The sequence below is a fragment of the Mauremys reevesii genome, linkage group 25 (assembly GCF_016161935.1).
Source record: "Mauremys reevesii isolate NIE-2019 linkage group 25, ASM1616193v1, whole genome shotgun sequence".
NCBI classification, from domain to species: domain Eukaryota; kingdom Metazoa; phylum Chordata; order Testudines; family Geoemydidae; genus Mauremys; species Mauremys reevesii.
Window position 1 is genome coordinate 16695747 of NC_052647.1, and position 13619 is coordinate 16709365.

The 13619-nt window shown below is 58.0% G+C and overlaps 1 protein-coding gene across 2 annotated transcripts in view; it reads left to right on the forward strand.

Moving 5' to 3' along the window:
* LRP1 (LDL receptor related protein 1) overlaps positions 1–13619 on the forward strand; it is a 172756-nt gene that overhangs the window by 51534 nt on the left and 107603 nt on the right. For both annotated transcript variants that reach the window (XM_039514552.1, XM_039514553.1), the window contains exons 3-5: positions 3769–3906; positions 12176–12295; positions 13308–13436. In XM_039514552.1, the coding sequence (XP_039370486.1) occupies positions 3769–3906; positions 12176–12295; positions 13308–13436 (387 nt within the window). The remainder of the gene's footprint in view (positions 1–3768; positions 3907–12175; positions 12296–13307; positions 13437–13619) is intronic.

Sequence of the window (13619 nt, forward strand, 5' to 3'; positions counted from 1 at the left end):
GGCCTGAGCCGGGCCCGAGGCTGCAATCCGAATACTAAATCATAAGAATCGGGGTCGGGGCTTTAACCTAGTCTCCCAAGTGGGTTTTATTTCAATGTTCCTTCCCGTCCCCCCTCACTTCGTGCTCTTCTTATCTCTTCACTTGTAGCTTTTTCCCGTTTGTATGTGTCTTTGGGCCGGTGCCAGATCAATTACAGGCTGCATTTGTGGGGGGAAGAATGCTGCTTTTCAAGTGGCTTTTTGAGGTTAAAAATTCATGTCTAATTCAGCCCTTTGGGGTGTACCACAAGCTTGTCACATGTAATAAATTGGCTCGTTTATTAACGAGCAAAGGCGGTTGAAAGGAAACAAAGTGGCTTGTAAATTAATCCTGCCCCATTTGTGATAAGTAGTTGATCTGCTCTTTCCACAGGGATAATGGGCAGGGAGATGGGTTTTGACTGATGGACTGTGTGCTTCCTTTGGGTGCCTTCCCTTGACCTGTTTGGAAACACGGCTAATTAACCCTTAATTTGCAGTTATTCTGAGCCTAGGAGAGTGGTTTTATTTACATAGAGCTCTCTTTAGAGACAAAAGCTATTGTGTAGTAGCTGTTAAGAAGGCTCTTAACCTAGTGAGTTGCATGATTATAAATCAAACCGCGTTATCCTCCAGAAGGGAAAGGAGCCGGAGATGCAGAACCCAGGAGCCCTGGGTCCCCGTTCCCTGTTCCAATCATGAGATCCCTCTCCCCTTTCAGAGCTAGGGGGTCCTAGCTCCCAGCTCCTCCCTGTTCTAACCCACTAGACCGAATAGACACCGGAGGGGCCGTATAAACAGAATCATTCCCAATGGGCCTTTTAAAGTCACTGCAGCCAAAACAAACAAACAGGAATAAAGGTTGCCCCCTTGGAAGCCAGGGTATTCCTGCAAAGAGCTGCTGGGGCTGCATGTTCCTGGCTGGATCCAATGGCCTGGTTTCCTTGTGGCATTGAAATGTTCTCCTGCCTCTGTCGCATGAGGCAGAGAAGTGGGGCTCCGTGTGTCACAGCCTGAGCTTTTCTGATGGCTTCTAGGTTTAGCTGGGAGCTTGGCACGCTGGGTCCGAAATTCCCCGACAAGTCGCCAAGTGATGATTGTTTCATAGCCTGTGCGAGTGAGGCTGGAGGGCAGGGAGATGCGCGAAGGCCTCTGTCTAGGACCTGTGCTGAACAGGTCTCGTTCAGGGTTAGGAAAAATACAGGCGGGAGGCCGGCTCTGTGAGAAGAGGAGTGCGTGTCTGTGCGTCTCCTACCCCCGTCTCCCCTAGTGCCCGTTCCACCCTGGGGCTCTGCTCCTCTCAGCACAACAAAATGAAAATCGAATCAATGCCCCTTCTCCCGAGTTCCCTGCACCATTCGCTGCTGCTAACTGGGTGCCTGGATCCAGCCCTGGCCTGGACAAACCCTGTTCCCCCAGGGAGTGGGGCTGGCAGAGGCCGTGCCCTGGCCGAAGTCGCTAACCCGTCAGCTCAAGTGGATGACTTTCGGATGCACCCTCAGCTAGCGAGTGCGTCTGCAGCGAAGGAGAAATGGTGCGTCAGCGCCAGGAAACTCCAGTTCCTGCATGTCCCACTCCACAGGGACGTCACGTCCCCTTTCCCCTCCCTGCTACGTTGCACCTTCTTCCCACGACACATCTCCATGGCTTCCTGCATCGGCGGCCGTCCCTATTCTGTGCTTGAGCTGTTCTTGCCCGTACCCCCTCTGGCTGGGACAGGGACCGCCGCTGTGATTGTAAAGCACCCAGTTGTGGTTACACTGCTCTGCAAAATGGTGGTGCAAATGGCACCGTCTGACTGGGCGGATCGCCTCCCTGTGCAGTCAGCCCTTCTCGCTGGCTTTGTTCGTGAGCCCAGATCGCGCCAGGCGCTGGATTCTCTTCCTCCTGGTGCAGGATTCCACCCTCAGGTCCAGTGCCAGAGCAGAGCGGCGATGCCAGTGCAGTGCGTGGGAGGCTGTGGCTTGGCCGCGATGGCTGTTGCTGTTGCGGGGAAAGAGAGAGGGCACAGCACAGCTGGTTAGGGGAGCTGGAGATCTGCCTTCAGTTCTCTCCGGGGAGCTGGGTCGGGGTTGGGTACTGTGCTGGTGGGGCAGTCCCTAATCACAGCCCATGCTATGCTGCTGGAATGAAGGTGTTTCAGTCCTTGGGTGATGAGGAAGTGGCTTTATGAGCTATTTGTTATAGATTCTCTCTGCTCTGCCCATCTCCTGATACCAAGGTGAGGCTAAAACTAAGATGTGCCATCCCAGCTCCTTCAGAGGGGCGTTTTCCCCTGGGTGCTGCCACCAGCAGGGAGGAAAAATACAATTTTTGGCTTGAGAGGGACCTAGAAACAGCTCCCCCCGCCCCCAGAAGTGCTGAGTGCTCGGCACAAACTATCTGAGGGCAGTTCACGCGAGGGGGCGATCCAGCCCTGGAGTGGCTGCCCCAGCCAGGGAACCCCACTGGGCATCCATCGCTGGGCGCTTCCTTGCCCCTTGGGTTCCTTTTCCCGTGAGGCAGGCTGGTCCCCGGGGCACGTCTGGAACCCTGTGGATGTGCCCGTTCTGGCCTGCCCCGGGCAGCCTGGCAGCTTCGAGACAGGCCCTGTTGGATGGGGGAGGCTGGGTGACGCTGGCCCAGGGAGCGTGGCGTGGGAAGGAGGGGGGGTGAAGTTTGCTGTGTCTGACGAGCCAGTCAGTAAAAGTGCTGTGTGATCTGTGGCGTGTTTCCTTACCGGCGTGAAATACCTACACAGACGCCGGCAGGGGTAGGGAGACGCAGCCACCCGCTGGAGGCCAAAGCTTCATTCAGGGCCCTGGCTCCCTCCACTGCCGTTAATCTGGTCTCTCCCTTTGCCCTGGATCCTTGCAAGTCCGGCCCCTCTCAGCACGGCCCTGCGTGGAGGAGCCCAGGCGGGACTCCCCCTGTGTGGCTGCATTCCCTGTGCCCCGTCCCCTGGGCGCTTGAGCCAGGCTGCCTGCTGTGGTGTATTTGTTAGATCTCGGGAGTGAAGCCGGGGGGGGGTTGGGGCCGCGCTTTGGACGGGAGCCCCCAGCTACGGCTCCCCCAAGGAGCGCTGGCCCGTGGGATTGTGGGATAGCAGTGGTAGACTCGGGACGTGAGTCTGGGGGACCTGGGCCCAAGCTGCGTCCACTCTGCAAAACAAGGGGCTTGGCCCCTCCACCTCGCCAGTCCTCGAGCCTGGGCCCAGGGGGCTTTGGGCTCGAGCCGGAGTCGGGGCCCGGGGGTGTGTGCAGGGTCCCCAGACTCACAGGGGCCGATTTTCCAAAGCAGCCAAGTGACAGTAGCACTGAAGTCTCCTTGGAAACAAGGGCAGGTTGGGCTCCTTGCCCCACACCTCAGTCATGCATGTGAACACGGGTTCTACACGCATGGGAGGGTTTGGTGAGGGGGGTAAGAACACGCAGTAAACCTGCACTGTAGACATCCCTCAGGCCTGTCTTGCAAACGGCACGGTTCTCCCTTGGCTCCAGTTGTCTCTGGTTTTGTGCCTCCTGCAGGTGTTTGCATCAGAGCCCAGTGGGTGTGAAATGCGAGTGGGTCCTTTTGCACCGGTGGCGCCGGGAGGAGGGGAGGGATCTGGCCCCTTGATCTGGGAGCTGTCAGGGGCTGGGTTCTCGTTGCTTGCGTGGGCCCAGCCGCAGCCCCTGGTCCTTGCTGCAGCTCCCCGGCGTTGCTGTGATGCTGTCGAGCGATTCCCTTCCTCTCTCGGCTGAATCTCTCTCGTGTTCTGCTCTCTTCCAGGTCCGCAGAGCAAGGGGTTGCGGTGCCAACCCAATGAACATAACTGCCTGGGCACGGAGCTGTGCATACCCATGAGCAAGCTGTGCAACGGCGTTCAGGACTGCTTCGACGGCTCGGACGAGGGGTCGCACTGCCGGGGTAGGGGAGCAGCCCCCGCCTCCCTCTGGGCTGAGAGACTCCACTGTCGTGGGTGGGTGGGTGGGGGAAATTCCACGCCGGCTGTTTGCACTAATACAGCTGCGCCAACCCCAAGCTACGGGACGCGGCCCCGGTAGAAGGTGATTTGCCCAGCGGGCGGCGTGTTCGCACCAGAGCGATGCACTGGTGGAGGTACCTCAGTGCGACCCGCCCCACCACTGTTAATGAGTCCTGGGGGCAGTGGGTTAGAAGACGTGAAGGTTCCCTCCTGCAGGAAAAATGCCGATTGCTCCCGTCCCGTCAGGCTGTTAAATAGCTGCGCTCTCCGCTGAGCGGAAGGAGGCGCATGGGGTTTGGGTTTGGCTTAGACATTGATTTCCTCCTTAGCCAGGGGTCTTGCTACCTCTTCCTTACACCAGCCAGTGTCGGCTTCTTAGTCCCTCTGAGACGTGTCTTGGGCTGAACCCAGGTGCGGAGAGGGCTCTGCTAGAGAGTAGACTCCTAACTGCCCGTAGCTTCCGGCAGCTGCGTCAGGCCCACTGGCTTTGTCCCGGCAGCCCATGCGGCTGCAGTACAAGCTTTCCCAGCAGGTCAGCCGGAGCCGTCGCCGTCGGGGGTGTGTGTGGGGGGGGGAGCACTTGGTCTCTGTGGCCCCCTCTGTTCTGTGGAGCTTTGCTGGTGCCAAAGGGGCCTTTTGTGATGTGGCTGGTTCTGTGCTAAGAGACAGAGCTGAGACCTGCCAAACTCAGTACACACAGGGGGAGGGGGAAGTCATTGAGTGGTGGTAATGTTGCATTGTCCCTCACCTGGGCTGGATCCAGGCTCAGCACCTGGGTTTCTCCGTGGCTGGACCGCTGGGCTACCCAGTTCTGTAGGGGCCGTGGGGACAACATCCCTGCCCCACGGGAATGTGGGAGGCTGACTACGTTAGACATTAGCTCAGATGTGCCAGATCAGTACCGAAGATACAAGTACAGAGTCCCTGCTGCTTATACGGAGGATACCTAGCTCTTATCTAGCACTTTCCCAGGGAGTGCAAGGTCATTATTCCCAGTTTCCAGAGGGGGAAACTGAGGCACAGAGCAGGGAGGTGACTTGTGCAAAGTCTCCAAGCAGGTCAGAGGCAGAGGTGGGAATAGAGCCCAAGGCTCTGGAGTCCCGGTTCTCTCCACTGTGTCCCCCTGCCTTTATGAACCACCTGTTCAGGCACCCGGAAATATTCCCCTTTGCATAAGCGTCTCCTCCTGGCACCTTGCACCAGATCCCTGGCCCGAATGTGTCCTCCGAGCTATTTGTATAGATTCCTTTTATAGAACCACCCACGCACCCCAGGCAGCTGAGAGACCTGTACAATGTCTCAACAAGTCTGGGGCGGGAGAGAGGGCTAATCAGCGGCTGGATCCGTGAGGTGGGGAGGGTTAATTCTGTCTGACATTGGGTTACACCTACTGCAGCCGGGCACGGAGCCGAGCGGGCCCCGGGAGCACTCGGCACTTGCAGGAGCTCTCAAAGGAGGATACTAAAAAGCCAGATTTTCCTCTCCAATTCTCAGCGATGGCCCTGTGGATCTCATCAGGCCGGCGGGACCCACTGCAGTCAGCTAGTCTGCGTCTCTTAGGCACTTCTGGGGCTCCCAAGCCTCTCACCCTCTCTAGCGTGTTTATCCTCGCCCAGCCCTGAGGCACGGCAGGATTGTTACCCCCATTCGACAGATGGAGAAACTGAGGCGTAGAAGGGCAAAGTGTGGTCCCACGGGGAGCTCGTGGCAGAGCTGAGGCCTTGTCTCCTGACTAGCTCACTAACCATTGGGCCACCCTTCCTCTCTGCCGCTGGAGTCTGGCCTGCCCCATGCAAGAGACGGAATTGCATCCAGTAATTCCCACAGTGGAGAGAATCGCTCCTCCTTGGATGAAAGGGGAAACTGAGGCCCAGTGAGGTGATGGGGCTTGCCGAAGATCACATGGCTGATCCGTGGCAGAGCTGGGACTGGGACTCGGGCTTCCTAGGCCTTAACTAGCACACCTCACTGCCTCGAACGGACGCCCCGATCTCCACTCTGTTAATAATTCTCCTTCCCCTGGGCCTGAGACAGCAAGCTAAGGGGCCAAGGCTTTTGTCTAGGGGGTTTGGGTGCATGATTCCCACGTGCTCCTAAACCCCACGGTCACTTTGGGAAAATCACTAGCAGCCATACATGCTCTTCTCTAACCTGATGCTGGCACGCAGCCTGCCGGCAGTTCCTAGTGCACAAGCAACCCTACGATAACAGACCAAGGGAGGGAAGAAATATTGGCTAGTGAAGCAGAGATCCCAGCTGCAACCTTCGAACAGGCTATTCCTGGTAGCAGAGAAGGGAGAGCCACAAACCTTGACTGTTCTTTTAAAAATCCCCAAGGGCTGGAATTGTAGAGGCACTGGTTCCACCAGAACAGCGTCCTTTCAAAAAAAAAAAAAAGTAAAACCCTAATATTGTTGGGGTTTTCTTTGGTGCATGAGCTGAGAGAGAAGGTTCTGAAATGAATTTGCAGGCCTGCCAAACTCCCTGCAAAGCCGATAGACCATGTGAACGAGTCAGCTGGTCCACCCGGCTTATTAAACTTGTATACGCATAACACAGAGGATTTAGAGCGGGATTGTGAGCAAATCTGTACCATTTTTGCCAGGGGAAAGGGCGCTCCTCCCGCTGTGTGTTAGACAGCCAGTTGGCCCGGGGACCGTAGCCTGGGCCGTGACCTCCCCGTGCAAAAGCAAAATGTGAACATTAGGCATATGCTGTGCCAAAGAGGGTAACCGGTGCTGGCCCGGCTTTCCTTTGCTGGCCCTTGCACTGTGGAAGATGGCTCAGAAATGGGTTGCGTCCACACTGCTCCTGCAGCCTTGTCTGCTCTAGAATGTGGGTCTGTCTGCTAGGACTATCCGGGGCTAGGTAAAGTGGTGACACACACTAGGGTGGCTGCTGTTAAACCGGGGTAAAGGGGAAATGAGCTATTTTACTAGAAGGCACCGTTAGCCTGGTATAACTGTGGCCAGACTAGGGGTGGGATAGATAAAACCATCCCCCTAGCTGGCGTCATGACACTGGTAAAAGTGGCAAGTGTAACCCAGGCTTAATTCGGTTTGACTCTGAGCAAAAGCGAGTTATGCCGGTTTAAAAAAACAACCACCCTGCACTAATTGTAGCAAGTTAAGTCCAAAGATCGATTGATGGGAGACCGATCAGCTCCTACTGAAACAAGTTGATCTTCTACACTGGCGTAATCAGAGTGTAGACCAGCCCTTAAACCAGAATCAGAGCGTCTACACACACGTGTGGACTGGATTAACTAAATTGGTTTATATCTACATGTTTAGTTCTGGCTGTAACAGGGTCCTTGGGCTAGTGTGGGAATTTGCCATTAACACCCCCCTGTGCCCCCCATGCTCCAGTTCTGACCTTGCATCAGATTCTCCTTCCCTGAATGTCGGGGTGAGATTCACACAGCTGGAAGTGTTTACAGACCACTCCAATGCAGCTAAGCGTCCTGGTTCCACACCCACTTCTGGTCGAGGTGGCAGGACTGGGAACCGGTCGTTGCTCCCTGGTAAGTCGGCGTGGTTTCCCGAAACACTCCCTACCCCCCCCGACCTGGACTCGACCTCTGAACCTCCCATGAACAAAGCAGAATAGATTTGGATGGTAAAACGTTGTCTTCCCCCTCCGCGATCTCTGTTGGGGATCCTGGCAAGAGGCTGCAGGGAGCTGGTGCGAGAGGTTCTGAAATTTCCTATCTGGTTTTAATGTGGTTTTGGGGCAGGGGGGACTTTTCAGAATCACGAACAGTTTGTTTAGTCACAGAACGTGTCCTCCGGGCTCTGCAGTGCTGGTTTCTGGGGGTGCAGATTTGTGGGGGGCTATGGGACGTGGGTGGCGTGCTGCTGCCGTCCGTTTGTGTTCCTGCGTCCCCCCCGCCCCGCTCTTCCCCAGCCCTGAATGTACTGTACTTGCAAATTAACTGTCCCGGGTGTGACGCGAGCCCCCGTCTCAGCCCTGCCCCTTGGGGGCAGGAACAGGGGAGTTGGGTCTTGGCGTTGCTCTAAGGAGAGGGGTGCTGGTCAGTGGGTGTTTAATGAACTGTAGTCAGAGATGGCGTCTCAAACCTTCCCCCGTGCTCCGTCCTAGGCCCGGGACGGAGCTCAGGCCTAACGGCTGCCAGTTACTAATAACCTGCACTGGATTTGAAGTGCTGACTCCGTCCCTCCCTTCCCTCCTTTCCCACCCCGAGCCAGCCAGCCCCCTGCCCTGGGGCCAGATGGGAGCCGGCACCCCCTAGAAGGGAAAGGCCCCATTCTCCACCACCCTGAGCCAGCCAGCCCCCCGCCCTGGGGCCAGATGGGAGCCGGCACCCCCTAGAAGGGAAAGGCCCCATTCTCCACCACCCCGAGCCAGCCAGCCCCCCGCCCTGGGGCCGGATTGGAGCCGGCACCCCCTAGAAGGGAAAGGCCCCATTCTCCACCACCCAGAGCCAGCCAGGAAAGGCCCCATTCTCCACCACCCGAGCCAGCCAGCCCCCCGCCCTGGCGCCGGATTGGAGCCGGCACCCCCTAGAAGGGAAAGGCCCCATTCTCCACCACCCCGAGCCAGCCAGCCCCCCGCCCTGGGGCCGGATTGGAGCCGGCACCCCCTAGAAGGGAAAGACCCCATTCTCCACCACCCCGAGCCAGCCAGCCCCCCGCCGTGGGGCCGGATCAGAGCTGGCGCCCCCGAGAGGGGAAAGGGCCCATTCTCCACCACCCCGAGCCAGTCAGCCCCGCCCTGGGGCCCCTAGAAGGAAAGACCCCATTCTCCACCACCCCGAGCCAGCCAGCCCCCCGCCGTGGGGCCGGATCAGAGCCGGCGCCCCCTAGAGGGGAAAGGGCCCATTCTCCACCCCCGCCGTGGGGCCGGATCAGAGCCGGCGCCCCCTAGAGGGGAAAGGGCCCATTCTCCACCACCCCGAGCCAGTCAGCCCCCCGCCGTGGGTCCGGATCAGAGCCGGCGCCCCCTAGAGGGGAAAGACCCCATTCTCCACCACCCTGAGCCAGCCAGCCCCCCGCCCTGGGGCTGGATCAGAGCTGGCGCCCTCTAGAGGGGAAAGGGCCCATGTCCTATTCCTAGACTCCTTGAGCCAGCTGCTCCAAGCTGTGGGAAGCATTTGATCACGAGGTCTCTGAGAGGGCTGCGAAAGGGGGAGCACGGAGGAAAAGGGCCAGATTTTCTCAGCTTGGCAAGGTTCACGGTTAGATTGTTTTGCACACGGATTTGAGTTCATCCCGCTTTGCGCTTCCAAGCCAGGGCGGCGTTGGGCAGGAGAGGGAAAAACCCCTTCAAACAAAGAGACCTTTGTGGGCTGAAGTGCTCTTCTGCTTCCCACAATGTGTGTCCCTTCAGCCACGAAGCCTCCCTCCCAGCCCTTTGTGCGTTAATTGGGTCGCGGAAGCCTGTCTTATCACTGCCGGGGACGCCTGTCCCTTTCGTTCTTGCTTTGCTTGTGCGGAGCGGCTTTCTGGCTTGCCTGGGGCTTCGAAAGCACGACGTGTTCCCAGGGGGTTGCAGTTTGCACCCGTGCAATGCACTCCCGTGCTAGTGAGATGGAGCATGGTCCAGGGCGTTCGCTAGGAGTTGTAGGTTCAATTCCCTGCTTCGCAAGAGGCTTCCTGGGAAGGGCATTGAATTTCTCTTTGCTGCCTGCACTTTGAGCTGCGGCAGTTTGGTTCTGCCTCAGAGAGACGTGTGAAGACAAATTCATTAAAGATCCAGATGCCCAGATACGGTTCCCTGTAAATGGGCGTCACGTGACTACAGTGTGCGTTGATATATGCAAATTTCGTTAATCTAGAGCCTGAATTCTGGGCCCAATTGTCCCCTTTGTATCAGAGAATCTCGCTGTGTGTGTAACAGAACAACGCCTGCCTCCCACCTCCCGCTTTCCATCAGCGGACCTCAAACCCCCTGGGGAGCCAGGGGCAGATCCCTGAGCCTCACATTACGGGTGGGGTCCGCGGCACAGATAGAGGGGCCGGGAACTGAGCCGAGGTCTCCCCTGCACATTGCGTGGCTGTCTGTATAATTCCCCCCTTTGGTAGCGTAACGGGGCCCGTCATGACGTGACCTTGCTGAGTCCGGGAAGCCGTCAGTTATTGGCACAGCGAGATGAGCGCTCCGGGCGAGTGCTCCGTTTCTCAGCAGCCCCCGGCTACCTCGGAGCACTGGGGAGCGCGGGGCAGATGGACGCCTGATGAGCATTTATTTCAGCCGTGGATAGAAATTAATCTGTTCAGAGCGGGAGCCTCCTGAGCGTGGACCTGGCCTTGGGTGCAGAGGAGGTGTGGGAAGCTTGGGGCGGACCCCCCCCAGGAGCATGGATATTGAATGCATCCAGCTCCTGCCCAGGGGGGCTCTTAATAGACGGGCAGGGACGTGTTTTCCCTGCATTTGCCGCCAGGCTCCCTGCTGAGCTCGTTGGTGGTAGGTAGGTCTGGGGAGGAGACGGCGCGGGGACGGTCACCCCAGGGTTTCCTGGGGCCTTGCTGCGATGGGCCAGACCAGAGCCACACCCCGCTCTGCTCTTTCTCTGCTCCAGGAGTCAAAAGAGCTCAGCACCCAATGGGAATCCTCCCATCTGCTCCCGCCACTGAGAACAATGGTGTATTCCCCTGCTGGAGAACAATGGGGGAATTCCCCCCACCTGCTCCCCCTGCTGGAGAACAGGGAGGAAGAATCCCCCTGTTGCATGTATTGCCTGGAGCGTCCAGCCTGCCCCATGCCAGTGCTGGGTTCTGCGGGGCTGTTGGTCGAGGTCTACAGGGATAGGGGCAGCTAAGAACAGAGGATACTGGCTCCCTTTAGCTTCTTAATTCTGGGCGCCAGGTTTTGGGTGGGCTGCTCCCACCTCAGCAGTCCCTACAGCAAGCCCTTGTTTGCACTGTTTCAGGCGATCTCGGGGAGCGTGCAGTGAACACACACCCCGGGGCTTAAATTTCACTGCAGGCCAGGCAGCAAGAGCCCAGAACCAGGGCTAGGACCTGTCTTCAAGGCACCCCCTCTCACGCTCTTCTTCCCTCTTTGCACGCGGGTTTCCGGAGCCCCGTGGGGCTGAGCGGGTGGCCCAGCGCAGCTCTGCTGGAGAAACGGATGTGGGTGAGGAGGGACGCTGGTGCGCTCTGGACGTGCGTGGCAGGAGCTAGGTTTCCTGCTCCTTGCCTCTTACGGCTGATCCTTTAAATAGGAACTGCTGAGCCATGCAGCTGAGGTTGGAGACAATGTGACTCATATTTCAGAATCAAATTCCGTCACTGTTTCAAAGCGGCTCGCGCATCCTTTTCCCTTCCTGGGCTTGGGTGACCACGTTGGTACCTGAGTGCCGGACGGTCTGATGGCCTTGGGACAGATTCTCCGTTGCCCTGGACTTCTGTGTTCCCTGAGCCGCAATCGGGGATCAGGGCCCCGTTATGCTGGGCGTGTGTAAACACAGAACAGAAACACGGGTCTTGCGCCGATGATCTTGCAGTCTAACCAGTGCAAAAGAGGTGTAAACCACAGCTCTTCTGGTAGCGGTCGACACCTGGTTTGCATTGGTGGAAGCATCTACACATGGAGCAAGGTGAAGGTGATGGGCGCGTTGTCTTTAAAAGTCCAGCTGGGAGATACCCTGCCTAGAAATCATCAAACTTACCCTTTTTATTCCCCAGCTCCCAGAAGAGCTTTACATACAAAATATTTGAGCTTGCAGGAGATGCCTGCACTGCACAGGGCCATTGCAACAGAGATTGGTGTATTTTGGCCAAGTGGCGGCGGGGCCATGTGTGCCCACCCGGGATAAATGCTCGCATTCCTAGCCTGCCCTCTTACTCATTTGCTGCTAGTTTTAGCCGGGCGGGCTAGGTAAAAGCTGCCTGAGCTGGAATTGCACCTCTGATTGCAGGGTAGATGTACCCGTAACGGGGTCCTTCTCCCCTTTTCGCAGGCAGGGAGCCGAGGGCCGCGTGTGCCAGTGACCTGTGCAAGGTGTCACAAGACGTCAGTGGTAGATCTGGAGCTCGACCCCAGGTCTCCCGAGTCCCTGTGCTGCGCCTTGGCTATAAGCCCGTCCTTCCCTCCTGTTACTCAAGCTAGTGGGGATACTGCTCGGGCTGGGGGCGGGGCGGGGGCAGGTAATGACATCACTGTTCGCTGTTCCCATCACCTGCCCAGATGTCTGAAGTGCCCACTGACCCCTGAAGTGACGTTCTTCCCCCCATCTTCTTTCTTTAGAGTTTCTGGCCAACTGCTCGGCTCTGGGGTGCCAGCACCACTGCGTCCCGACGCTCGTCGGACCCACCTGCTACTGCAACAGCTCCTTCCAGCTGTCCGAGGACAGGAAGAGCTGCAAAGGTTGGTGGCGGATGGAGACGATGCAGCCTGTGAACGCAGCCCCGGTGGGGGCGGGGACAGGAGTGCTGGGGCGCAGCGTCCGCTCACCGGGTCACGTGTGACCAGCTCGCCTGGGGCGGGGGTAGGGAGCGGGGTGGCTTCCAAAGGGATTTGGATGCTTAGTGCCCATTAGAATACTGCAGCTTTGAAAATCCCATCCTGAGTGTCACCGGGATGTGTCGGGCTTGTGTAGTACCCAGGACAGAGCAGCACAACGGATTAAACTGATTCCCTCCCCCCGGGGTCCCCCACTGGCGCACTGAGCAGGCGTTCCCCCTGAGGGTGAACAGCATCCTTGGATGCATCAGGAAGAGGAGATCAGCCGAGCAGGAGGGGGTGTACGGCGTGAGTGAGCCCACCACTGGCCAGGTCTGGGGTCCCCACTTCAAAAAGGGGGCTGCAAAATGGGAGAGGGTCCAGAAAAGAGCTCCGAGAAGGACTCGCGCTCTGGGAAGCCTTGTCGCAAGAGACGAAAGAATCTCGGTCCCTTTAGTTGACTCGGGAGAAGGTTGAGAGGCGACGTGATCGCGGGCCCTGAGTCCCTGTTCGGGGAGAGCGTTTTGAGAGCAGAGCAGAGTAAGAGCCAGTGGGTGGAAGCTGACGCTAGAGAAATTCAGACTGGAGAGAAAGGGGCAGATTTTTAAGAGCATCGTTTCACCAGGGTTGGGGTGGATTCTCTGTCACTCGGCTGATGTCGGTGAAAGTTCTGCTCTGGCTCAGCCGGAAGTTCTGGGCTGGCTGCAGGATTCGCGGGGTGAGAGTCTCTGGCCTGGGTTACACGGGGACAGACTGGAGGATTGCGCTGGTCCCTTCTGGCCTTTAAACCCTGCGATTTAAACCATGTGTGTTCCTCCGGCATGTCCCGTTCCCTGCTGCTCCACCGTGAGCACGGGGGGTTTCTGTCCTTTCCCTGGCTCACCGGGAGCGGACGCCGTGGTGGGACCCAGCCTTGTTCTCTTGCTCTCCCCTGCAGACTTTGATGAGTGCACCATCTACGGGACCTGCAGTCAGACGTGCACGAACACGGAGGGCTCCTACACGTGCAGCTGCGTCGAGGGCTATCTCCTGCAGCCCGACAACCGGTCCTGCAAAGCCAAGAATGGTAGGTGGTGGTTTCGCGGCGTGGCATCGCTTCCGGCTGGCTCCAGCTCTCGGGACCTGGGGATGTGTGCAAAGCCACCTGGTGTGGTGCTCCTGCCCTGTTTGCACGTAACCCAGGCGTGTGTGTGCATGTGCAGAGTGACCCAGCGGCCACACCACGCGTGCGAGGTGCTTGCATGGGGGC